Source organism: Neodiprion virginianus, chromosome 3 (genome assembly GCF_021901495.1).
Source record: "Neodiprion virginianus isolate iyNeoVirg1 chromosome 3, iyNeoVirg1.1, whole genome shotgun sequence".
NCBI classification, from domain to species: domain Eukaryota; kingdom Metazoa; phylum Arthropoda; class Insecta; order Hymenoptera; family Diprionidae; genus Neodiprion; species Neodiprion virginianus.
The window spans coordinates 39211032-39238056 of record NC_060879.1 but is presented as its reverse complement, the minus strand read 5'-3'; the positions used below and the strand labels follow the sequence as shown (position 1 = coordinate 39238056).

Here is a 27025-nt window from a genome sequence, read left to right as displayed (position 1 = left end):
TATGTTCAATATTCGTTGCACTGGTTCCAGTTTGATGACACATGGAAACACGAGCAAAGTGAACAAATTTCCAATGTCTCGTTTTCATTTCAGCTTCCGTTCCGCTGCAGCTTTCGATTCCGCCATCATCGATCCCATCTCCAGGAAGAACCCAGCGGAAGATACTTAGTCTTGGTTCGTCGCTCGTCCTGAATAAGGAAGGGTACGATTCGGGCGCGGATTCGACACCACGTGCGGCAAAATTATCCCCAGCAACCCTGTCGAGACACAGAGCAGAAAGCTCGGGTTACGACAGCATCGTCAGAGACAGCGAGACCAGCAGCATAGCGAGTGACTCTTCGCGACAAACGAGCGCGCTTCAGGAACACCAAGGTTCGTGCTAATATCCGGATACAATTTGACATTTTAAATATAACCATGCACCGTCTGTGAAAATACCAAATCGGCGAGAAATTCAAGTCACAATTAACGACACCGAATGCATCGTTGATGATATCGATCCTCTCGTATGTATAAGTTTAAAAATACTTCCGTTCGAAGCTTGGTATATAACTTTTTCGAAGCTCGTCAGTCGTTAACTTTCATCCCACTTTTCGGCAAAATTAATTTTTCATTGCCTCTCGTTGCACTTTTCAATATCGTCTCGTCTCATTAATCAAGGACTCCTTTCCCTCGACTCGCTCAGCATCGCTTTTACTTGCCTCGATTATTTCTCACATTGAAGTCCATTTATGGTTCCCTGGCTTTCAGGTTAGACTGTTTTTCATCGTCGTCAAAAGTACTTCCGTTATACACGATGTACTTTTTATAAAGATTAGGACTCATCCAGGAATAGAAATACCCTTGAGCTTTGATTACGTGGCATGCGGTTGTATTACATGAAAATTGACTTCTCAAACCTGCTGATACCTTTTGATTGTGCAGACTTTGCAAGCGGCCTACGTAAAAATAAGAAAACCAATGTAATAAGCCCGCTTCGGGAAAAAATCTCCCGTAAGACTTGAGCCTCGCATGAGATCCTTAAAACTAAATTCTGCGTAATATATCGACCTATACCAAATGTATCCGTCCTTATCTTTTTCCCAGCTATTCTCTTCCATCAGAGTAGAAAATTATCCTTATATTCGTTTACGACTGGGCTGTAAAATACTGCGAACCTCTCATAAAAAAAAAATAATTAAATTAAATGAAAATCACACACACCTCAATAGCAAACGCCAACACATCGAAACAATCACAAATGTATTTCATGTGGACCGCTATTCTTTCTGCCCTCGCTATATTCTGTATTAAATAAAGCTGTGTGATTACCTAATCGAATAACCGATATTTCTTATCTACCGACCTTTTCGATCGATCAAGTTATCCGATTAATGTAATAATCATATCGATTAACCAGTTGGTCGATCAATTGGAAATATAGTCAATCGAAGTCTTTAATGAATCAATCGATCGCACAAAATTCTCAACTTGGGTGTAAATTCGTACTCTCAATTTTTTTCTTATGGGAATTTAGCATTATCTGTGTAAGTTGGTGGTACGAATTTACATCCAAGTTGAGAGTTTTTTTTTTTTTTTTTTTTTTTTGTTTTCTTGTGAGGCTGTACTGTACGGTAACTAATCTCTGATACGGTGAGAGGAAAATGAAACACACACACAAAAAAATAACGAAAACTCGTCAACGGCTAAAATGGTCCCCCTGTTGCGTGATTCTCCTCAGGTGGTGCACTGGGCGTTCTAACTTCGACGTTGTGCGGGTGTTTCAGCGGTGGGACGGCTGGTGGACGAGTCCGCGGAGCCGCGGCATCGGCGGGTGCCGGTCGACCCGGTGCCGGCCCTCCAAGAGGAGATACTCGCCTACTCCGTCGAGGACGTGGCCCTCCTGGAACGGCGCGCTCGAGTTCGCTCGGAGCCGCGTGGCACGTTGTCCAGGATACACAACCTGCGGCTGCACCAGCGCCTTCTTAGGCAAGAACTTAGGGAGGCGAAAAAACGACTCATGATACCCTCTGACCGATGGAGCTTCGAACGTGAGTCTCTCGCCCCCTCAAAAAAAAAAAAAAAGTACAAAACTACTATCGTTTGGAAACTTATTCGAGTTTCGTGCACATGCATAATTCCAGAAAATAGTCGATTGACCGTATTTTAGTGTTTAGGAACGTGTTAGAAAAAATTTACTACTTCCTAGCTTCATCGTATGTCGTCTGTTCAGAACTATACTTAATTCCGTCGAAGTTTCAAGTCCGGTAAACCGATTATGTACAACGATAAGCAAAAATCAATTCTCCAAGTAGTCCAGTAGTTATTCTGAGATTCAGTGATCGACTAGTTTTGAGTTCATCCAGCTAAGCTGAGTACAGTTTCGGGCAATACTGATTGGTTCAGCTGATTGCTATTTCTCAATTCTTTTTTTCTCTGCGTTCGGTGTAACACAAATTCAAACTTATGAATTTCTTCTTCGCGACTTTCTATGGGAACGATGCAGTCCACGTGGAAGACAGCATGGACTGGCAGGACCCTTCGTTCCTGGAGGCCCTTGAAGCGGAAACGTTCATATTGCAGAAGAGGGTTCAGGCCTGCAAGAGCCACGTACTTCTGGTTACATGTTTCGACTCTCGTCCGATGGAGCGTCGTCGAGGGATCGAACCACCGCCGGGTATAAAAATTACTTAACAGAGATTGGTCTCGACGCTAAAGACCGTTTGCTGACCTGCACTGATCGACACGCCTAGAAATATTGGAATGTCAGAGAAATACTTCGTCCTCGAGTTATATACGTATATTGAATGTGAATCAGTAACGATTATAATTGAAATGCGAATCAAGAAAGCATCGAATTTGCAACGCATAGTGAAAGAAGAAGAGAAACACAATCGATTTATTATCATTGTGGTAAATCATAAAACCGTCGATATCCTTTCACGAAAAGTTATTCTTCTCTCCATAATTTATGTACATGCAACAAAAAAAAAAAAAAACGTATAAATATATTATATATATAAATAGTACTTACACCTAATTATTTAACAAAGAAAAATGGAGAAGTAGACGAAAGAAAATGGTTAGAATTATTGTTATATATATATATATATATTATTACGATGTAACGTGATTGTAAATATTATTGTTAAATATTTGACTGATGCGAGGTGGTACGTATAGAGAAATTGAAAAAGAAAAAGTAAAAATACGGTCAAATAATGAATAAGGAGAAGGATATGATGCAACTTATTCCGATTTTGAAGACTGCAAATATGCGGCAGCCTCTGCGGGCAAGAATATTTATAGGGTTTATGAATGAGTTTTGAATCTTAACCAAATGGTCGTTACGTATTATTACTTTCTGACTGTAACTTAGGTACTTACACAGTATATAAAAAAAAAAACAGATTACCGAAAACTAAAAATTACATTAAGAAAAAAAAAAATAGAAATACAGTTATTTTGTATGAAAATATGCTACTATTATACAATACATAATATACAAAGCGTAGATCCAACCGAATTGTGAATCGGCGCAAACGGTGTGGCAATTTTTTTCAAATGACAAAACATAATCCGAAGACTAACATACGAAATGCATAAATTCACACCGTAAAGATACGAAAAAATATCTATACATCCGAGCATCGGCATAATTACGAAGCGAAAAATGGAAAAGAATAAAAAATCGTGAATTATATTATAAATTGATATTAAGGAAAAAGTTGAACCGGCCTACAAAATATACCAAATTGTTTTCTCGTTTTTTCTTTTGAATCAATTTCTTCATTCGTAGTTTTTTATGTTAAATATTTTTCATGAAAAGAGATATTTCGAAAATTATAACCTCAGGCGATGTAATTTAGGTTACATAATTCTCGAATCGAACTTAAGCTGAAAACAATATTCTCTTCGGAGTTGAAACTTAGTGCGTGCTAGATTTAGAATTTTTCGACGAGGCGAGCGACGCGTGTGCGAGTAGTGTAATAGTTATGTAATATTAAAATCAGGCAATTTGCATACATGCGATTTTATACGTGCTGTGCGGGTATTCAATTACTGAAGTCATAGCCGGCCAGTCGTTGGAATGATAATGACGATGCTCGGTACGCAGGTTCGATAGAATGCCGGAAACACGTAATTAACGTAGACTGCAAATGGAATAAACAATAAATAAAACTGATGTTAAAACGATTTCGATCATATATTACGAAAAGTCAGAAACATGATTAAATAATACTGCCAAAAGAAATGTTATACGATTTAATAAATATAATGGCGAATAAAGAAAGGAAAGCATTTTTTTAAATGTCGTCAATAATAATAGTTGTAATAATAAAAATAATGGTAATGGCAATGATACACATGCACGCACGTTAATTCAATATTATCGTAGCTTTAATTGTTACTACCGCAGTTACCGCACTTGTAGAATTCATATGACTCGGGCATATTCGTTCATGACCGCATATAGTTATATGTATATATGTATTACAATATTAATACGATGCGAACAGAGAAAAGACGCAGGAACTCGTACTTGCAGTGAGAAAAAGGAAATAAGAGGACAAAACGGAAAAGAATCTTAGGATCAATTGAAAAAAAAAATAAATGAGCAGAAATATAAATCGAATCGTAACGAAACATCTCGAGCATTTTCGTAAACTTCTGCTGAACTGCATGAAATTTTTGATTTCAGAATAATTTACTGATTCATAATCCCGCGTAGGTATGTTATCATTATGAGAAATCATCGTTATATTGAAATGACGTAAAAGAAAAGAGGAAAAAATGACTAAGTTCCAATCTTTATTTAAACATGCATTGTTGGTAAAGTCGTTTATATACGTACAAAATCCCAACTTCATCCCTACTGCACGTATGCTCAATTCTGTTTGTCAATTTTTCTTTTTCTTCCTTTCTGTCGTTGTATCCAAGTCGAATATGGCGTGAAAGTTATATTTTTGCACAATATTGATTATCCACACAAATGTCACGTTGCGCGGATTGGCAATTATAGTATTAATTCCTTTGTGAAATGGAAGGCCGGCAAATTAACTTTCCTCCTTTTTTATTTTAGTGAATATTAAATTTTTCTATCAATATGGATCAAGAACTTATTTCAATTTCACACTTATATTTCCTCCCGTTAATTTTTATAATTTCCGTTTTTTCTTTCCAACATATAAATGGGTGATTTTAGGCATAATTATACGCCGCCTGATAATTTTAATAATAATAATAATGATAATAATACTAACAATAATAATAATAATAATAATAATAATAATAATAATAATATATGTTATTGGCGTCGATACCGAATTCGTTATCGCAGTGCTAATTATGTAAAGGTGTAATTAAAATGTTTTCAACGCGCATATTATAATGTGATTCCCGCGGGTGCAACAGATTTATTTCTAGTCCTTTTTTTACATTTTTATTTTATACACAGGCAATATACAAATATAACAATAATAGTAATTATAATAATAATAAATAATAATTATAATAATAATTACATTAATAATGAGAACAATGATATGACGCGTTGCGAGATATTTTCTCTTATTTCTCGCGCGTTACATCTATATAAATATATGTATAAATATGTATATACATATATTTATATAGATACATATGAGCGACAGAAAAATATGTATTCACTCATTTATCGTATATTCATAGTACATGTACATTGTATATGTATAATGTCGAAAAAATCCGTCTATCCTATTCTTCTACATCCCACTTATATATCTCATGTATTATAATACTTGTATTATATTTATATTTTATATGTACAAACTAGATATGTAATTTCTTGTAATAAAGATCGATTTACAACGTATGCATTACGTGGAACTGAGAAACGCGATTTGTTCCATTGTTTTATTCGTCATTCCGCAGGTTACGTAAATGCGGTATTGCGTCTGCGCTGATTTAAGTTAACATTCAAGCTCGATGTATTAGCACGAATGGTCACCATGCAAGATAATATTACCCGTAAGCAACGTAGTAGGTGAGTAATTGTTGTTCCAAATCTAGGACGCGGTAACTCAATATTATATCCAATATAAACCCACCTCCATTCGTTTTCAACCCTCGTCAATTTGTACACAACACTAATCGTTCTAGACGATTTCGTAATGCTGTTTTTTATTGTATTTCCGGAATCTGCTTTACTAAAATCTGCGTCATCCAGACACTTGAAAGGATGGGCGTTCTTTATTAGGGTGAAAAACTTAACGAAGCTCCTGGGTTTCGAATTTAATATGAATTTTTTTTTTATCTTTACTTATTTTAAACTGAGCGCCTGATAGCGGGCCACTCACAAATCTCCGGTCGTAGGCCTGCTGAAAAACGCCTGAAAATCCCTGCAATGAATTTAAAAAACTTGCGTGACCTACAATATCTGCTGTACATCTGCTTGAAGAGGTGAAAAATTTGTGATATAGTAAAAACAGATTAATTGGATAGCTTGAATTTGCAATATTTTTAGTTTCTGTGTGTACAGAGAATCGAGAAGGATTTTATCGCGCGACTCACATTCGATATGCATCACGATATTTTTAATGACAAGGAACCACTTAGTGAATGCAAAATTTGACGGATTTTCAATTGAAATTAATTGTAAGCTACGAATTTTGCCGTGAAAATGAATTCAAAAGTATCCAAAGTTTTTGAAAATCATAAAATCGTCAAATACATTGTGAAACCTGTTTCAACAGCCACCTAGCCACACCTTTTACTCGATTCCCATAAGTCATTATTGCTGTTAATCGATCTGGCGAGAAACGGAATAAGTGCATAAAAATACCAGACTCAGGCAATGAAAGAATAAAGTTTGTGTAGAAATGAGAAGTGGGCGGAAGACGTACGATGTGCGTAATCTCTCCGCGGTGCGGTGACTCCGTGTAAAGTAGTAGAGTTGATTAGGAGAGGAGCAGCGAGAAGTTGTTAAAGGCGCGGAACAAGTCGTTCATATAGTCGGCTTCAGTTGGAGTACGACGCCCGTTTGTAATACACAGTTGTGCCAAGACGCTCCAGGAGAATGGTGACTGGCTGTGCGTGGACATCCGTCCTCTTGGCCCTCGTGGCATGGCTCGAACCTCTTTCGGCTCACGAAACGTACCAGCGGCCATTCTACGCCTATGCACTCGGCAAGACCCTCGAACCGACCACCGATGGTCAGCTCAAAACCGTTGAGGTCAAACTGAAGACGCCGATCAGCTTCTACGACTACGTCTACGATACGATATACGTGAGTAAAAGAAAAAGAGGAAACGAGAAAGAGATTCGTTGCGAATGACTTAGCTGTACGCGGATCGTGTGAGAACAACTGGTTTCAATTTCAATTTTTATAATATTCTATCGATGTGTTGTACACAGATGTACAGAAAATCTTGACTGTTGATTTTGTGGGTACAAATCTCTTGGCGAAAGAAGTTACGCGCTACGATTTGAACGAAAATATTTGTCGTATCATCCAAGTTCAATACACTGCCTGCACGTACTACGTGCAGCTAGAACATCGATTGTGGCACAAGTCTCGTTGAGCTCGATAAGTGCGTGATACTGTATTTTAAATTGAAGATCGATACAATTCTTATCGTCATTTACCTTGTTTTGGTTCTTATTTTTGCCCGCGTGCAACCTACCGCAACTTAGACACGAAGCCTGGATCAAAAGAAGGTGTCGTGATTCGAAGAGCATTCGCGAAGACGCGCGTTGAATGGTGCAAATTGAAGGTGCAATTTTAGGAGCGATTTGATGAGCCATTATCGTCTAGCCTTTGGTTTGCGGAATGGAAGCAAGAAGTTACGGATAATTTGACGTGACTTACGCCAGTTTAGATTTAGAGTCAGGAGTATAGAGTTTAGAGATAAGCGATCTGGGCAAACGGAGCTAGTTACACTAACCACGTGTAGGCATCTGTCGATACGAAGAATTTGCGCACGGTAAAGATAACGTCGTGTATGACAATGAAAGGAAAACAATGACGCACCGTTTCCTATTTTGACTGCATCTGTAAATTTTCATCAACAAAAAAAGTAATTGTGCACGTATCTTGTAACGGAAATCCGTGTTTGAAAGCAGGTGATCTTTGACCGTTAATCAACCGTAAACAGTTTGAGATAAGTTTTTGATTGCGACAAGTTTTATTCGGTTCATTCAATCCGATTAATGCCAAATGGCTTTTCGCCACTGCCGATATTTTAAAGTAAATCGTAAACGCATACATATCATGTCCACTGCGTAAGAAGTTACAACGAAGCTTGTTTACTGTTTTATAAGCCACTGATAAATATTGTGGCAGCAGTTATCTGCGCGGAAACTTGGAGATATTTTTCAACTGGTATTGTCATTTGGGAAACATCATATTTTGAGATATAAAAAAAAAAAATTCATAGTCATTTCTAACCAAATTTGCAACATCTTTTCCATTAATTGACAGGCTATGGAAGTTTTCCCAATTCTCCAGTTGAACTGGAGTGCTGAATTGAAATGAAGCCTAGTTATCGATTCAGAAATATAACGTCTTTCTTCAATTCTCTATAACTGTCATAAATCACCAGTGGTCAATGAACTAGAGTGGGTTTAAGATAGCTTGAACCTTAATTTCATATTCATTCGTATCACTGATTTATTCAGCATTGCGCGATAAACTGAGATTTTTATAATATACCAAATATAGCACACATCAGTCTTGCCGACGGGGATTAAAAGTCCTCAAGGCACATCTCATTGAATCGAGAACCCGCAAAGGCTTCGCAGGACGGTTTTTACGCGTATATTTTTTCCTTCTTGCAAACGTGGAAACGTGGATAAGTGAGTGCACATGTCTTATCAAATTCTAGGATCAAATATGCGGTAGCATGACGATGTACAAGCGTGTGAATACCCGCAAGTTTACTGGTAAACAACCTGAAAGACAATATCTTGTAATTAAGGCACGATAAGGATAGATTGAGGAGCTCAAGGCCAGCGAATATTGAAAACCCTAAGCACCTACATAAGCAACGAACCTCTTCTCGTTGGGAAACAGAGGATGTGAAAGGCGCAGATCTGCGGATATAAGAACTGCGTACATGTACAATGAAAAATCGACCAGCCATCAAACGACAGAGATTTGGTATCGTTCGCGAATCCTTAGCCGTAACTGCATTAACTTAATCCTTCGTCAGTTCACAATTAGAGATGTATATAATATATATATATATACATATATATTGTATAATGAAGTATCTCATTCGAAGATCACGAATCGGACAATTCTTCGTCATCTCTACTCGTTGCAAGTCAAGCTTGTGAATATTTTTTCGGTGAGCATCTGGACTTGAGACATTGCTGAGGTTACATGATACAAATTACCGAATCTTTTCGGCGAAAAGGCGACAGAGGAAAAACGTGTGGACAGTATCGTGCGTGTAGACAGACCCCATGGGCGTTCGTATAAATTAACGAAATGAAAAGTGCGCACAATTATATGACACAGATAACTTAATCTAACCAAGGCGCTGACAGAGGGCTTAGCTAGTTAGGAGACGGACTTGAGCATCCCACACGGTAATCATGTCTATTCCCAGTTATCGTGTATGATGATGGCGACGATGACGGTGATGACTCGATCCCTCTCAGCGTATAATTAAGAGTGATTGCAGACCACCATCCCAAACCAGAGTCTCGACAGAATTTGAAGTACAGACGAGCCTGCCGAGCAATGCTAGTCGATGCTTTCGTGAGGTACGATAATTACTGATGAAAGTATTTCAAGTGAAAAGGAAGAACCCAAAGATCTCTTTCAAAGGAAGTTTTATAGGCTCAATTTGTTGAAGATCAAGTTCGAACTTAAAGAATGAATGGATTAGCAGAAAAATCACGTGTTCGTACGTGAGAACGTCGTCAACAGTAATAATAGCGATAGTTGAACGATGAATTAATTCATATGAAATTCAAAACTGCCCAACCGATCAGTCAATGAATTATTGAACAACCTCGCGAAAACTTTTTTGTATATTAAATGGAATCAGCGGCACAGCAACATTCGACAAAAATAGCAGCTCTATAAATACAATTAGAACTTATAATATGTGCGAAAGTTTGTCACCGTATGAATTATTGATTGAAACTTTATCCCCTCTCAGTGTGAGCATACGTACGGCATGTTATTCGTCACACTGATATTATACGCGAGCGTCCGGCACGCCGGTTCATTATTTTTAATTTGGTTCAAAGTGTTTTAGTCGTGAGACTGAGCAACAAAGTTCACAAGAGGCTACCGCACCATGTGACAACAGCTCGGCAACGATGATTGCTCAAATATTGACCCACATTGTTTTTACCAGAGGTTAATGTAATTGAGCCGAGTCGTACATTAATTAAAATTCAACAGATTCGGTATCCTGAATATTTAATATATTACAATGTTTCTTCAAAGTTTTTATATGCTCCGCATTGTTCACATAAGACAGCTGATAATAGATACTACATAGAACTATTTTTTCAATCAACAGTGAAATAATCAGCTTTCATAATGCAATGCATCACGCATCCGACAACTTATGAGACGAGTTAAATGAGTAGCGGGAATCATATAAATTATTTCATCAGTCAGCGTGAAAGTTTAATTTTTTGTTTCAATTTCGTACTGTCAAGAAATTGAGAGAATAAGTATGACGGTTACGGAACTATGAGAAGCAACCCGAGTAGTAATTTATTAGACAAATGTTCGGGCAATTTTTTACACTATTCAAGACAAGCGTTCAGACGGCCCCTAGCTATCTCCATGAAGCTATCGTCAGGTCAAAGGTCTTCGTAACCCGATGAGAGTCACACGTCTGAACCATCTGACTCGAGTAATGAATGAAAAGAAATGGTAAGTCTCTGGCCAAAAATTTGCCGGTCTTACCCTCCCTACAAATTTGTCAAAATACTGAACTGCGTTTCGAACAGCAGTCGAAAGCTCTTTTGAGCGTAAGCCCTCACAAGGATCAGCCACTTGGACAAAGTAGCTGTACATTCACAGGCTGTATTCACATTGAATGGTCCATGTGATTAACCGGCAACGCTGCATTGCCTTCTGGGTACATCTCTTTAACGAAAAAACAAACAAATAGTCTTCAGGGCAAGTGCAGAGCGTGGGGAAGAGGGCTCGTTTCAATTCGTGCAGGAAAGCGTCCAATCAAGCCGCTTGACCGAACAGCTGCACATACGAAAAAATTTCATAACCCGGCACAATGAAGCTCTGTCCGTGTTTATATTGACAGAGGCGTAAGCAAGTGTGAAAAGGCTGCATCATGAAAGCGATGCGTTTAAGCGAGTCTACCGACAAATCCCGCGTGTACGTCTCTTCGCTCTTCTAGCGAACTGAATCTGCGGGTAAGTCCATAAATACAAATAAGTTCATGCAAATATGCGCACGCGTGTTGACGAAACGAGTACTTGATGTAACGAGTTGCAGTTGGGTGAATGACTTCTCTACATCCAAGCTTGCACTCTCACGGCGTCACGCACATGTAATATCGTCGTGCTTAAGAGATACGTCTCGGGGTTGCCGAAGTTCTTGTTCTCGTTAATGAGATAAAAAAGGAGAAAGAAAAAAAATAAATAACTGCATCATAAACCCATCGCACAACTATTGTAGGCCTTACCATTGTACTCGGTCTAAGTGCCTGAAACTGGCTTGCCGTTTCGTCTCAGAATTTAAACACCGAAGAATCATATTTGGTTCAGGAAATAAAGGCAAAATTATTCTTCGAATATAGATTGTGCTTCCGCAGCTGTCAGTAGTCCGTGATCTCACAAAGAAACCGCGATAATCTACGGAACGTTTTGTACCGATAATAGTCATTATCTCTCTGTACGCTAAAGCTGTGTGAACAGCCGCGTCCTTTTCGTACGAATACGTTATTGAAATGAAACTTGTGTATCGAGTACCCGATTTATTTCTGAATGATACACGCTACACGAACTGAAATAAATTTGAAAACGAGAAAGACGTACGTAGTAGTAGTTTTTAAATTGTTACTACAAAACTGATCCGTAGTCAATCCCGAACCACACATCGTTTTACAGGTGAACGGAAACGGAGTCTTGTCTTTCCTGGCGCCAATGCAAATGTTCTTCAACATTCCATTCCCTCTGAACTACCCGGTAATAGCACCTTTGTACACCCACGTGGACACCAGAGGGTCTGGGGTGGTTTACTGGGAGGAAACCGAAGATCCGAGTAGGATCTCCCAAGCCGGTGAAATCGTACGAGATTCCTTTACGGACGCCCTGGACTTCTATCCCATCAGCTTGTTAATAGTGACCTGGGAGAACGTCGGCTACTACAACGCAAAAAGCGACAAAGTGAGTTTTTCAAAATTGGACTTGTAATATTCTTCTCCAAGTTCAGTTCATCGAATCTAATACTAACTGATCCTCGTTTGCTTTTTCTCGTTGTTTCTGGCGACCCAACAACCACAGAAAAATACCTACCAAGTCGTGATTTCGTCAAACGGAACCCATAGTTACGCTGAATTCCTGTACGCTCCGCAAGGTATTCAATGGATCCAAGCCGACTCCCATCCCGGAAGTTTGCCAGATGCCAGAGCTCAGGCGGGTGTCGTCTCCAGGGATGGCCGCATGTATACCTTGAAGGACTCTGGCTCTGATCAAGTTGTAAACCTCGACAAGTAAATTCACATTAAGACATCATCAACTCATGGCAGACATTTCTTGACAGTGAAAACTTTAAACACGGCTTTATTCCAGGTGGTCTAATATCGGTGAACCTGGAAAATGGGTTCTGGGAATCGGTCCGATCAACGATTTGGCCAATGTTCGACTCCCTGACAATATTCAAGGTATATAACAATTGCCATGTGATCAGCAGAAATCGTTTTTTATGAATTGACTCTATGTGAGTTCAAAAAATATAGTACTTCAAGGTCTTCAATATTTGTGTACTTTTGAATAATTCAGAGATTTTTCACAATACTAAACCAAAGCGTCCATCTTTAATTACTAATTGCAACTGCTGCTTTTAACTATCTACTAAATACCTAAAGCGATTGACCAACTGATTAGCGACGGATTCTTTGTTTCGTTAGTATTTTATTTTGATTCTTTGTATGAACCAAGACGTTGCCTTTATCGTGAAATAACGTTTCGAGATTGTACTGCATTTTGAACACTTGACTAACAACCATGATCGCTAATTAGTATCAAAAATATAATACATTACAGATGTTCCGGCAAACAATGAAATCCCGAGCTGTCTGACCGATGGGACGAGTTGTCACAGTAGAGCAGAATGCGTCGACTACAGCGAGGGTTTTTGCTGTGTCTGCAAAACAGGTTACTTTGGGAACGGAAAGTTTTGTCAACAGAACGGTTAGTCGCAATTCCTATGCAGCGCTCTTTGAGGGTACGAGATACCGCCGCCATGAGCAAAAACGTTGTAGGGACTCTAGAACCCATCCTAAAGCTAAGGAATGAATAAGAATGCAGTAAATACAATCCAGTTTGGCAATGATATTCAAATTATAACCTTGCCGAAGTAGCTTGCTTATCTTGGCATCAAAAATCCGCTATGTGTATCCTTTTGCAAACTAGGTGTAAGAGAGCAAGGTCAGAACATCCCAGATCTATTTATAGTTCAAGACGTAGACATCCTAACAACTTCCTGAGAAGGACCGTAAAACGCGGCACTGTAAGTTTTTGCAGGAAACGGAGCTTGACAGTATTTGAACATGCCGCAGATCACGTTTCTCACTTTCCTGTGATGGGTCTCGATCGCGTCCCAAAGTCATAACCAACGACTCACAATCAGCCATACTATTAACTCTGCATCTTGCAGATTTACCTCTACGGGCAGTTGGCAAGGTAACCGGATTCGTGAACAATGAGCAATTCCCAGCGAAGGATTTGCAGTGTTACGTCCAAACTAAGGACGGGAGAACGTACACGGCCATGTCCAGAGTACCCGAATTCATTGGTCCAAGGTCTCAGCTTCTCAGTAACCTGGGTAGCGTCCTCGGCTGGCTCTTCGCGAAGCCCATTGAAAACACCAAGAATGGGTATCAAATAACCGGTAACAGAATATTCGCATCGAAGGTTCCAATTAGAGGAACCTTTGCAACATCTTCAGACTTTCTCTCTCACATTTAATTTTAGACGTCCTATTACCGAATTTCACTTAGAACTTTCCCATGAAAGGTGGAATCTTCAACATGACGGCCTCTATGATCTTCACAAATACGGGTGACAACGTGACCATCACTTCGCGATACCTGGGATTAGACGTCTTCGGGCAATTGAAAATGGAAACGAATATCCGAGGTTCGTTGCCATACTTGGCTCCGGAAGCTCGCATTGAATACGAGGACCACGACGAGCTCTACACGAAAACGCAGCCTGGAACGATCATCTCTCAGACCAACCGTTCCTACAAATTCATCGACGAGTCTGGTATCGAACATCCGTTTACTCAGTCCATCGCAATAACTTATCAGCCCTGTCAGTACGCGCCTAACGAAGGAGAAGAAAACACTGTACGTCTCAAGTTCTCGAGAGGTCTGATAAGCTATGAAGCCAAGGAACAAATTATACGCTTCGCAATGAACACCAAGGTCGCACCTCTCGAGGAAGAGGATCCTTGCATCAAGGGTAAATTCCACTGCGGTGATCACAGCTCATGCATAGTCGAGGGCGACGACTACAAGTGTATCTGTAATCCAGGGTAGGACGAAAACTCTTTATATTACTAATGAATGGAAACCTAAAGACCTTATATCAACACCCGATTTTCACTTCTGAAGGTATCAATATTTGTACGAAGCAGACGGTAGCTTACACTGCGTCGACGTCAACGAATGTACGTCAGGAATTCATACGTGCTCTCCGGACGCAAATTGCATCAACAACGAAGGTAGTCACGTCTGTCAGTGCTTGGACGGATATGAAGGAGACGGTCATACCTGCGAAAGTAAGGATCGTACACAACTTCTGTATTGGTTTCGCAAATTGTGGAATTGATGCAAACTCTCAGAACTTTCTGGCATGCCTAGCTCTAAAGGAAACAGTTGTGATATGTATGAGACCACTTTCTATAACGCGAAGAAATTTTTTATTTTCAGGAATGCCAACCTGTGCGGACAAGGATTGCGGTGATTATGCCGAGTGTACAATAGTCGAAGGACTTCCGCAATGTTCGTGCATTTGGGGCTACGAGCAAACAGACGATGGCTGCTATGCCATCCAAGAATGTAATCAAATCAACTCCTAATCATCGTTATATTTCAAACCCTCGAGCCCTTGTATACTTAAACTTCGCGAATTCTTATTTTAGTAAACTGTGGCGACAAAATGTGCTCTCCGTATGCGTATTGCTCCGAGAATGATGCTACTCAAACCACAGAGTGTATATGCGACAGCGGTACCGTAGGTAATTATAACGTGAGAGGTTATTTTTACAAATAAATATATTCATCAGACTACAAACTCATAATTTAAGAATGTTAATCCGCCGACAATGTCGTATCTATATGTGATCTGTTCCTGGATATTTATGCATTGTCATGTTACACGGTGTATGTCAGTCTCTAACACTCGTCCTCTTCCCCAGGGGATGGCTATACATGTGAGCCCGAGGTGGACATAGAGACCACAACGCCTACGTGGGTGACCGAAGAACCACCAATTCCCAAGTGTATCCTTAATCAGTGCTGGTGCCCGGTCGAAGGATGGGAATACCAAGACGATCATACTTGCATCCAGGCGAACCGTGGGTACAACAGCTCGACAGAAGGACAAGACCGGACTGAGATCAGTACTACATACGACGACACCGATGAAGACTGTGAGTATGAGAAAATTACTGCGACTGACTTCGGAAAATTTCACTTGCACCTGATCCTGCATTCTGCCTGATTGGAAGAGGCCGTCATGTTTGTTGAAAAGCCAATTAGAAGGTCAACTACTGGTCTGAAAATGATCTACACTAGTAGGAATGTAAATTTTAAGGTATGCTTCTAAGGGGTCGACGAAAAAATACAGTGACACATAATATACTCTATATGAGGTATTCCATGCTAACTGAGAGGACATTTTCCCTGACCCCCGCCAATTTGCTTCATTATTTTTTATATGATTCTCCAACCTAAAAAAAGCACTCACTATTTTTTTCAAATTTTTCGTCCGAACCATTCTTTTTTAAAACATGTTACCAGTGCCAGTTGGCATGGAATACCTCATATATATACCTAGGACTGTTCTAGCATTCAGGTTTCACATCATTTAATTCCCCTGAAAAGTTCAGCCAATGATGCATTCCGTAGCCGCTTATCCCTAAATCCATGGATTACTTATAACTCTGTGCGTACGTTATGTAGAGCACGATAGGGATAGCACCACGAAATAATACGGTTATTCAAAGAATATGGGTCGTTATCGATTTAGTAGATTCCCCGTAGATGATATCCCACCCAAAAACCACCGCCGCACATTTTAGTATGGCCACGACCGCAACCCCAGTGCCTACCGGAGATTGGTCGGTGTATTTGCCCCTTGGGATATGCCTACGATCCTCAAAGGGATATTTGCGTTCCCCAACCAGGATACAAGCACGAGACAATGGGTTCTTCCGGATATCAATGTACGGAGTTTCATCCTCTATATGTACACCTGTACCTCTTTATTCCGATCTGCTGTTTCAATTAATTAATTGAAGAACACGATCGTCTCGCAATATAAAACTGCTCATCGTAATGCCAGGTAATTAAGGAGACGACATTGTGTCATCCTCCAGTCCTGTGAGTGGTCTTACAACATGCGAGATGATCGTAACATTCACAATGGACAGTTGCTGTCCACAAGAACGCTTCTGCTTTTCTCTAATCCTGCATTTTACTCTGAATTATCGTTTCTTCTTGCATGTGGTACGTATTTCAAATTTCATAATGAACATTAACACGCTAACATTGCTGGCAGTCTTGTCAAACCCCTGAAAAAATGAATATTAACAATTGCACGGCTGTAAATCAGTCTTTGGGAATAGCAGATCTCTTAAACAGAATCATCAGGTGAGGACTACGTTTACATGCAGTTGTAAACCTCCTGTCAGGTATGTGGTGATGTCCATTGCCCAATACCAAATGTGTAATAATAGCATAGCAAAACTGCAATCGCACTAAAAAAAGGCTGCTTGACATCTACACTGGAATTATTTTAACGTAATTGCATAATGCGCTTTCACAGTATCCTGCAACGTTCTGAACATCTGCGATGCTTACGCACAATGCGTCTACTTGCCGGAAAGCCAAGGAATCTACAAATGCCAGTGTAACGCAGGCTACGAGGGCGATGGATACGAGTGCAGAAAGATTGGTAAGTGAAACCCGCTTAGCGACTTGAGAGCTGCAGAATAATTTGCAATAACAAAATCTTATTGCATAAACTTGTCAACAAGTAAGGATTCAACGCCTGCATTAATTTCTATACGCACTCAGAATGGCAGCAAAAACATTGCACGTTTAATTTTGTCAACAGAAGTGGACTGTCTACAGACAGACATCTGCGATCCCAACGCAACTTGTAGACCAGACGATTCAGCGAACTCCAAGTGCGTCTGCAACTCTGGATTCGAGGGCGACGGATCAATTTGCACGCCAATCGGTGCTCACATCTTCACTTTTTCCAAAGCCCCGATAAGTTTTTTCTTGTTCCGTTATAACGGATTCCCCGGTTGCAAAACTCACGATCAGCGGAGATTCCAGCCCCTTTCAAAGAGCTACTACCTAAGTCTCTGAGGTGAGTTTCGACACTGATCAAGATGCGATTGTTTCCGCAGACGAGTGCAGCGAGAATTTGGACTGCGGTCAGAATCAGGAGTGCCGTTACAACCCGACCACGTCGAGATACACCTGCGACTGTCTCCGAGGTTTCAACCGTGTGGACGACGTCTGCATGATCGCCGACTGCTCGAGTAACCCGTCACAGTGTCACTTGAACGCCCATTGCGTGTCGAAAGCTGAAGGTGGCTTCACCTGCGCTTGCATATCCGGGTACAACGGAGACGGCTTTCAAGACTGCCGGCCGGATCACGTTGGCTGTAACATCATCAACAATTGCGGACGCGACGCCGTCTGCGGTTACGACTCGGCAGCCATTAACTACGCCTGCCAATGCAAGCCGGTGGGTTCTTCTTACAACAATCACTTAATTTTGGATATCTAGAATTGCTTCAAGCTCACATCATACCTTCACAGGGCTTTTTCGGCGACGGTTTCACCTGCCTGCCAGAGTCATCGTGCAGGAGAGATTCGAGCCTCTGTTCCGTCGACGCGACCTGCGTTCCGGCCGGTGAGAACCAGTTCACTTGCGTGTGTAACGCAGGGTTCACCGGGAACGGTGCCGACTGCCGAACCATACCTCAGTTCGACTCGAATATTCTGCTGATAAATCAGGGTGTGGCGATGCTGAAGATACCTTTCTTCCCAACACCCAATAACCCGGGAAGTCCAATCGCAATCACTTCCTCCCAGGTAGCCGAGGGCCTGGACATCGATTGCTCCGCGGGGAGAGCTTACTGGAGTGACATCTCAGGTGAAAGATATTTACAGAAAATGACTCGTTTTCATCGACATCTGACATGGCCATCGTGTTTCTGAGTGATGGAGTTCCACATTGACCAAGTGATGCATCTTTCAGGGAACAAGATATCTTCGATGATGTACAATGGATCGGATTCGCAAGTGTTCGTAACGGATGTCAGTGCTGCTGAAGGAATCGCTATTGACTGGGTATCGCGAAATGCTTTCTGGACCGACTCGAACAAGAAAACTGTGGAGGTTGCGAACTTGGATACTAGGAAGAGAAAAGTTCTGGTATCGGAAGGACTCGTTAATCCCAGGGGAATCACAGCTCATCCTTACCGAGGGTAAAACTTACCATTACGTTTCCGATCAATCATTCATAACAGTCGTAAACTGCATGACCATTCTCCGATACAATAGCGGTGTATCCAAAGCTTTCAGAATTATCCTACTACATGTTTTCTCATGTAAGCTGCGGCGATTGCGAATAATATTCAATTTCGTGATATTCAGGAAAATTTTCTGGTCTGACTGGAACCGCGCTTCTCCAAAACTGGAGTGGGCTAACGAGGATGGGACGGGCCGTGCGATATTCATGCAAAACGAGTTCGTTAAGCTTCCAAACTCTTTGGCAATCGATTGGTCAACCGACGAGTTGTGTTGGGCAGATGCCGGCTCCTTCTCCCTGAGTACGTGGCTCACACCTATATGAATCCGCAAACGGACGACAGAGGGGATAGATTTTGCACTCAGATAATACATGTTGTTAATTTTAGACTGCGCAAACATCGATACTCGTACAGTTCGTATCGTGGCTGAGAAACTGTCATACCCATTCGGATTGGCGATATCGCAAAACCATTATTATTGGACGGACTGGACGACGTGAGTACCTATTTAACGTAGCTCCTTGCACTTCGAGTGGAATTATTGTGCACATGAAAAACGAGAATGAATTTTTTATCGTGCAGGCACAAAATAGAAGTCGCATCTAAGAACACTGGCAAAAGAGACAAGGCTCTGAGAGTTCCTCCTGGTGGAAGTGGTAAACTATATGGAATAGTTGCAGTCCCGGAATACTGTCCGAGAGGTAAAGGTTGACTGCCTAAATTGTCAGAATTTCACGAAGTTGTCGGAATGTATTCAGTTCCATTCGACTTGTAGTTTATCAGTTATTTAATTTTCTCTTCCATTTGCTACAGTCTCGAACGTCTGTCAGTACGAATTCGGTAGATGCAATTCGGAGCAGCTTTGCCTTCCGGATGGCGAAGGTGGACGGACGTGTGCATGCGCAGATAACGCATCGGGTCCGTGCACAGACGAATATCAGTCTAGATAGACAACGCATGTGTCGTATCGTCAGGTTGGTAACTTTTAACGGCCCAATTTGGAAGCATGATAAAGAAATAAAATACAAGACATGCTCCTCATTCAAATCAAAATTTTCGATGAAGAGTTAATTGTAGTTACGTAAGCTCATATCGAAACTAACATCACCGAATAGACTATATATACGATATTTTTGATATAATACTAGAAAACATATAATATGCATCTGATTATCATTTTTTACTCTACTCTCACTGTGTAAAATAGATTCTTAAGCATGATTGTTTATTTAGTGATATTTAATAAAAATACATATAGACGAATTCTGTACTCGATAGTGTGAATATATTGCATACAGCATACTTATTCAATTCAAAAGATTTCATTATTTATAAGAAAATTATTTGCCTTCATTCCATGAGTACTTGAAATAAATAACTGAACATCTGTCGGTAATGCATACGGTTTTTTGAAAATTCATACCTACTATACTTATACTTTTGATCTGCATTTATGATCCTTAGATAAGAGTATTTAATTTATTCACATGCAATATCGATGTCATACTGTAAGAGAAAACGTTTCTACATCGTCGTAAGTCGCTACGATCAGTAGATAAAAACTGAAGATACAGACCAGAAAATTTTCTCGAAATGGTCATGGAAATTATGCATTGCTAAATGTGCAGTGACGTCGGTCATAGCCGTGGAAAGTGATCTGCAGTTGCGATAGTGTCAAGCAATAGAGTTTTGGGAGATATCGCTATTGCCTATGCGAACCTAATCGGATTGCATACAGAATGAGTACAAATCTGTTTCTTTTGAATTTTCATTGCATGGTTTGGAAACAATTTCAGTGAAATGATAAGGGAGTAGTCCATATTCAAGTGCGTTAGATGAACGCATGATCTGAGGGAATGACTTATGAATATTTGATCTCACGCGTATCCACACTGAGAGCTAAATCGTATTGATGTCGAAAACGCAAGATGCACTGCTGGCATCACTGATCGGGCAGTTAAACCTAGTCTATGAACGTGATACGCGCATCGCGTCTGCAACATCTGCTCTCCATCGATCTACTCAAAGGGATGTCACGTAAAACCATGCAAGGTACTTAGGTTACGATAATTGAAACCTGCAAGTTGTGTTTATTCTCTATTAAATAAACGATAGTCATGATAACTATTATAGCTCATCGTCGATTAAATGACAGTGGAGCCAAAATAAAGAACCGTTTTGCACGTTTAAAACTAACAAGGAGCAGCCGTGGATAGCCCAAACATTCATAGGATTCCACGGAAGGATCTCCAGATCACCCACAGAACGAAGCTGGCAGATATCAGATTCACGGCCAGATGGATGATATAAAGACTGAAACAGGTGAAGGAGTTGAGTATGTGTGACGCGTGTGAATCTTTGGTAAAGCGTACCACAGGGCTCAAGACTTTCACTCACTAAATATGTCGCCGTTTCGCTCTCTCCTCGTTTCCATCGGGTTCATTTAAGATGTACTTGCGAAGGCCTTTGACCATGCCTATAAAATACTCATCCCAATCAACGGCTTGCATACTGAATGGAAATGTTCTCTTGTCTTCGGGCCCAAGCTGCTTCCAGAGTTCCTGAACGTTCTGATTGTCGAAATCCCACTGTTGCGTGGTGAAATACTCCAATACGTTAAACGCCTCATAAATTTGATTGACGAGTTTGTAAATTCTGAAATTAGCACTGACATTTAATCCCATTGCTGAATCTTGTTTATTTTGTACATCTAAATCACGCATATTCACTAACTTGTCTACATGTTTGAAACTCGTCACGAGTGGCACATTTCAGACTTGTGTGTGTGACTTCTTGACATTTGCACATTAGACATCTGTACGTGGCTATTAATGTGTGTATATTATAGTACATTACATTATTTTTGCCAATTAGAACGGCCCAGCCGTTCATTTTAAATGATATGAAAGAATCATATCAATATTTAAGCGAGAAGAATTTGCTAGAAAGAGTATAATTTCGAAAATTTTCAGGTGAGTTGAAAAATTAACGTCACAGCCAGGAATCGAACCTGGTATCTAGTAAAATTAACGACTGGGCCGTTCAAATCGGCTAAAAATAATGTAATGTATTATGATATACACACATTAATAGCCACATACAGATTTCTAATGTGCATATGTCAACAAGTCATGCACACAAGTCTGAAATGTGCCTCTCGCGACGAATTTCAAATATGTATATATTCACGACACACGAAAACAAAAACAATTTCGAATACAGGTGATGCGAGAAATTAATGACATTGTAGTCAGGGTGGCTAGGTGGTCTAGTGGAGTAAGTCTCCGGTAAAGCATCTCTAGATACCAGGTTCGATTCCTGGCTCCGTCGTTAATTTTTCAACTCACCTGAAAATTTTCGAAATTGTACTCCTTCTAACTTGTCTACGTATAACCTGTATAGGACTAAATTTATTTGTGCTTACCGCGGCTGTTTTCCCTTCAATCTTAGAATAAAGTCAATTATCAGTGCCGGGAGCAAATGAAGAAAAATATGAAGGATGCTGTACAGAAGTTTTGATGGTGTGGTGAATCCGTAGGGATAGTAAATGGCTTTGTCGGATGGATGCGTCAATCTGGCATCTGTGGCTTTATCATTGAAATTTCGCCAAGTTATAGGATTTTCATTTCCAGAAACGTAATTGTACACTGGAACGTCCTTGCAGTTTCTGAAACATACACGTAACGCCCCTCGCCGTTATCCTACACGAGGATTCTTTATATCCACCTCTTCAAATGTAAATTCGTTAAACAATGCTACATTAGTTCGCGGTCTCGTTGTGAAGTGGTCAAGCAAAACTGTGTGCTTGGTTTTAAAAAGTTTCTTCGTCTCTTCTCGAATATCCCGCAAAAAAAAAGTAAAATACGACTCGTTTGTGTCTTATACCGTAAGACACCCGACATTTCCATAAACATTTGGCCGAAGCTACGCGACTAAGCCAACTTTTTGTCCCATGAGCTTGAAATAAATTGAATAAGCCTACCCTAACCACTAGCAAGTCAAATGATAAAGGCAAAGGCATCGAAATACCGTTTCTTGGTACGTATATGCAGGGTTTTCGCTCATCCATTGCCAATTCAAACTACGATTGAAGATGCGGTGCTCCACTAGGCTGCCGCGCAAACTACGATAAATGCCGTGAATTCAAACTTCTGACTTTATTTCAATAAACGTTACCTTTTTTCTGTTTTTGCGGTCTTCCAAGCTGAAGTAATAAGTGCGTTACAAACATAATCAACCGGCACGATGTCAAGCCTGACCTTAAGATCGAGCAGAGCAACGTGAATGATGCCCAATCCAAAAGCACAAAAAATGCCCGGAATTCCTATCGGACTTGCAAGCCATCCTGGAAGGGGGCTTTTGTAGGAACTCGTTACTGTGAAATAATTTATGAACACGTTAGTAGAAATATCGGTAAAATTCCAGAAATTCAAGCTTTCGACAACTTCTCGTTCCTCTTTCGAATTGGGTGACTGTTGCAATGCAAAGCCGCAAGCTCTGCTCCGTAATCACAACAGAGATACTTGAGACCATTGTAACAATTATTGAGAGAGTATTTGAGTGTCAATAAAGCAAATATTTTTTTTTTTTTCACTACATTTATCCAGTTACGTCACGAGCAAACATACAGGTGTACAAAACATTTAATCAATGTGTCATTTGACTCTCAGTACAGTGACCAAACAGTACTTTATGTTGTCAAAAAATTGCAATGGAATCGTTTCGCAAGATTGGTAATATTTCGCTTTTCCGCTTTTCCGAGACAAAATAAATACCTGTCACATAAGTAAATTACCAATTGACGGCCTGAAGATAGCAAACGGTAAGTCAGTGGCGTACTCAGCGACGACGCTCTCAGCGATAGCTTTGGTGAAGGAATATGTGTTCGGCCATTCTCCGGTGACGCTGCGAAAAATCGATTGGTTGTAAGTTTAGTTAGTCACTTCAACTGCCACTGATTACCGTGAACACCGTAAGTGTAGTATGGAAGCTTTTTCTTAAAAAAAAAAAAGTTTCAGCTTACGATTGTTCATGAATATTAGTGTGTCATCGAGCATTAGAAGCTTACGGTTTAGAGACGTACTCCATTACGTCCTCCGACCCCTCGATTCTCCTGGACTTTTCCACTAGCATGTTGACATCTTCATGGGTCATAGGTGGAGGGTAAAGCTCTTCATCAATGAACTTCCGGACGCAGTGGCTAAAGGCGGTAGACACGTGAATCCCAACCTGAAATGTAATAATATTGATTTCTCTGAATGAGAAAAGGCGAAGATACCCTCACCTTGAAGTTCTTGCACGCCCTTGCAATGTCTATGACGTATTTAACACTGTTCACGTTAATTGCAACAGCCGTCTCGAGTGTGTCTGTGAAACGCACGGTGGCGGCTAGGTGAAAGATCACCCCAACCTGGAAGAATTCCGTCTTGATTTCAACATCTGATGCAAAGAAAGGAGAGACGCACTGTCTATTTGGAATCATCATACCTCTTCGACGAGGCGTGCGTGGTCTGTTGCCGAAAGTCCGAGTTGGTTCTGGGCGGTATCACCTGCGACTCCGACGATCTTCTTGGAAAATTCTGGATAGTCGTTTCGTAACACATCAAATACCTAGAACGAAACTTCCGTAAATGTTTCCTGTTGACGATGGATCAGCAGCGTTAGAATGAGTTGCAGATATTCTTGTCTCTCTCTCTGCGTTCCTTATCACTTTCTCAAAAAAGACAAGATATAATTTACGATAATATTTGGAATTGTTCGATACTAGTAACTCACCGTATCACCGAGTAGCGCATCAACGCGTTCCTGAACATCTTTACCCTTTTTCGGGCGAATTAGGATATAGATGAGCCCGATATCTCTACAGCTTCGGAGCAATTTTTCTATCAATACCTTGCCCAAGAACCCGGTTCCCCCTGAAATTGAAAAACGTACACCGACAAGGCCTCGTTGATGAGTTTTGTTTACACTTATCGCTATTCAAAATTCACACTTAAAGTGTTCTTCGGAACTAATTCATGTTGGGAAATTGAGATCCATCTCAGGTGACAGATACTGACCGGTAATGAAAACGTTTTGTCCAGCATAGAATTGCTGTACTTGCGACATCTTCAATCCGTAACAATGACCCGATAGAAGACTGTTGAAAACTAACGAGTCTCGAATATTCGAACATTGTAGTATGAATTGGAAGCTTTATATAGAGGAAATTCTATACATATATTTGCGTAATGGTATGTAGGAGTCACGCACGGTTGCAGGAATGATTATGGTAAATCGATTTAAAATTCAATTACATTGACATGCATTTAAATACGACACTCAGAAGAATGTCGTACTGCAATTGAATTGAGTAAGGAAATAAGTCATTTGCTAAGTGAACGCGTATCACAAAGCGTAAAATATCGTTTTCTATGTTGTTCCACAGAAAAAGTTAGCTGTACCAATTATCTGGACAACAATTTATTTTTATAAATCATTTTTAGAGGGTCATTGCGCAACTCATCCTGATCAGAGATAAGATTTTGAGACGTCAAAAATATAACATTAGACAAAGAAATTGGAGTTGCTTGAACGGTTCGAGAATTATAGGCATTGATCGTAGATTTCAGGTGGTTGACATTTTTCTCAAATCTACAATTCCCCTTGACGTTAATACCTAGTTGTTGAGTCATTGTTATTCGAATCAATAAATGTTAATCAAGTCACTCATATACTGGAGGCAACTTTGAGAAGTTATCAATCGTAGACGATGAAAATGGACGATCACTTATTGTAATCTTCAAATTGCTGGTATACAAATAAACGTGTCAAGAAGTACTTGTTTCTATCATAATCAGGTTCTTTAATTGATATTGTCAGTAAAATCACGCAAATTTGTACATAATTCGAAACGCGATGAGTGTCACAACGAATGGTCCAATATTTGCAATAAAATTTAGTGTCAACATAGCATATTGTGTTACTCGTGCGGGAAGTCGGTGTTTTACGATCATGAAAAGACCAAGTTGGTTTGATGTTTGAGCTGTAATTTCATCATTATTCAATTTGAGAACCACATCTTCCGTGATTTTTTCATCAATATCTATTTCGATTTCAACATATTCATGCAATATACTGACGTTTCAAATTTTATGGAAGTTTTTTTTCTATCCGCCAATGTCATATTTGTCCGAGTATTTCAATTCCAGACAGAGTTCAGACGTATAGGTATATAGGACTAATGAGAAAATATTCTTCGTAAAACATTACGTATCTACATACAACATGGACTCCTAGTTTTGTAGCTTACACGCGAACAATTGAATTCCGATTAATGAATAAGCGAAATATTTGACCCCTGAAATTCATTATCGGTAGTTTAACTTGTATTTCGAATAACCTGCGTCATTCTTTAATACATTCAACATGGATAATGTATAGCATTGTACTCTGAGGTTATTTACATTCAAGACTTTCCTAAGAATAGATTTTCTCTTCATTATGCAGATATATACACTTATCTTTTAACGAAAAATGTGCTCTTATGAAACCACACCCGATAACGTTAGATTTACAAAAAGCAGTGTTTCAACATGCAGCTAACCTGACTCACGTTAGAATCGCAAGTAAATTGATTGTACTCGTCGCAAGGTAGTGCGATAATTTGTAACAGCTCGAATGCGCCCGAATAACTCAAAGTACAACTTGACTAAGTTAGTAGGTAAGCTCATAGGTGAAACCTTGACCTTTGCGGTTAGTGTGACGATTTCCGACTTGACAATCTCTCAGCCCCATTCCATTGACGCCGACTGAACCATAGACACGTATCTGACTAGAGCAATATGGAGTGCGGTCTCCAAAAAACTACAAACGTCTATCGAATCTACGTCCGTCGTTAAATTTTAATATTCGTCGTAATAGAACAAAAAATACCTAGTTTAAAAACAAGCGGTCCAGATAAAGCAAACGTATAACTCATAGTTATATCTAAAGTACAACGGAGATCTATGGAAATTAGAAGGAATGGAGGCCTAAGCGAGGCAAAATCCTAAATGGGCTGTTCATGATAGATTTTTATAGTTATCCATT

The 27025-nt window shown here is 40.0% G+C and overlaps 3 protein-coding genes across 8 annotated transcripts in view; 2 read left to right on the top strand and 1 right to left on the bottom strand.

The window, feature by feature from the left end:
• LOC124301652 (uncharacterized) overlaps nt 1-5833 on the top strand; it is a 310056-nt gene extending 304223 nt beyond the window's left edge. Inside the window, exons 15-17 of the mRNA XM_046756994.1 lie at nt 94-372; nt 1767-2030; nt 2486-5833. Of these exons, the coding sequence (XP_046612950.1) occupies nt 94-372; nt 1767-2030; nt 2486-2673 (731 nt within the window). The 3' untranslated portion in view covers nt 2674-5833. The remainder of the gene's footprint in view (nt 1-93; nt 373-1766; nt 2031-2485) is intronic.
• Nucleotides 1-20320, top strand: part of LOC124301653 (nidogen) — a 28340-nt gene extending 8020 nt beyond the window's left edge. The window contains exons 1-21 of one of the 5 annotated variants that reach the window (XM_046756996.1): nt 6977-7246; nt 12061-12339; nt 12457-12665; nt 12745-12836; nt 13219-13365; nt 13832-14065; nt 14191-14713; nt 14793-14959; nt 15111-15239; nt 15323-15418; nt 15599-15832; nt 16484-16627; nt 17230-17358; nt 17521-17646; nt 17822-18165; nt 18240-18576; nt 18682-18910; nt 19080-19255; nt 19343-19451; nt 19538-19656; nt 19769-20320. In XM_046756996.1, coding sequence (XP_046612952.1) covers nt 7037-7246; nt 12061-12339; nt 12457-12665; nt 12745-12836; nt 13219-13365; nt 13832-14065; nt 14191-14713; nt 14793-14959; nt 15111-15239; nt 15323-15418; nt 15599-15832; nt 16484-16627; nt 17230-17358; nt 17521-17646; nt 17822-18165; nt 18240-18576; nt 18682-18910; nt 19080-19255; nt 19343-19451; nt 19538-19656; nt 19769-19905 — 4170 coding nt within the window. In that variant the 5' untranslated portion in view covers nt 6977-7036 and the 3' untranslated portion in view covers nt 19906-20320. Of the gene's footprint in view, nt 1-6976; nt 7247-12060; nt 12344-12456; nt 12666-12744; nt 12837-13218; nt 13366-13831; nt 14066-14190; nt 14714-14792; nt 14960-15110; nt 15240-15322; nt 15419-15598; nt 15833-16483; nt 16628-17229; nt 17359-17520; nt 17647-17821; nt 18166-18239; nt 18577-18681; nt 18911-19079; nt 19256-19342; nt 19452-19537; nt 19657-19768 lie in introns of those variants that run through there. The other 4 variants (XM_046756998.1, XM_046756997.1, XM_046757000.1 and 1 more) reach the window with 4 other exon arrangements.
• Nucleotides 20321-21025: 705 nt separating this feature from the next.
• On the bottom strand, nt 21026-25103 carry LOC124301655 (fatty acyl-CoA reductase wat-like). Of its 2 annotated transcripts, none has more exons than XM_046757002.1 (10): nt 25015-25103; nt 24731-24870; nt 24443-24565; nt 24240-24365; nt 24024-24184; nt 23751-23860; nt 23132-23330; nt 22380-22622; nt 21353-21610; nt 21026-21268 (listed from the first exon to the last, which is right to left on the bottom strand). In XM_046757002.1, the coding sequence occupies exons 1-10, from the start codon at nt 25061-25063 to the stop codon at nt 21181-21183; spliced, it is 1497 nt and encodes a 498-aa protein (XP_046612958.1). In that variant the 5' UTR covers nt 25064-25103; the 3' UTR covers nt 21026-21180. The 2 variants fall into 2 exon arrangements, with proteins under 2 accessions (XP_046612958.1, XP_046612959.1); XM_046757003.1 differs by having other exon boundaries at nt 24039-24184.
• Between the last annotated feature and the right edge of the window lie 1922 nt (nt 25104-27025).

What these genes read in the sequence shown, in the direction of transcription:
- LOC124301655 (XM_046757002.1), bottom strand. Translation starts at nt 25,063, where the DNA reads ATGTCGCAAGTACAGCAATTCTATGCTGGACAAAACGTTTTCATTACC. An exon ending in ACAAAACGTTTTCATTACCG is followed by an intron (nt 24,871 to 25,014) that starts GTCAGTATCTGT and finishes TTTCAATTTCAG; the next exon opens with GGGGAACCGGGTTCTTGGGC. An exon ending in GCGAAACGGCGACATATTTA is followed by an intron (nt 21,269 to 21,352) that starts GTGAGTGAAAGT and finishes CACCTGTTTCAG; the next exon opens with TCTTTATATCATCCATCTGG.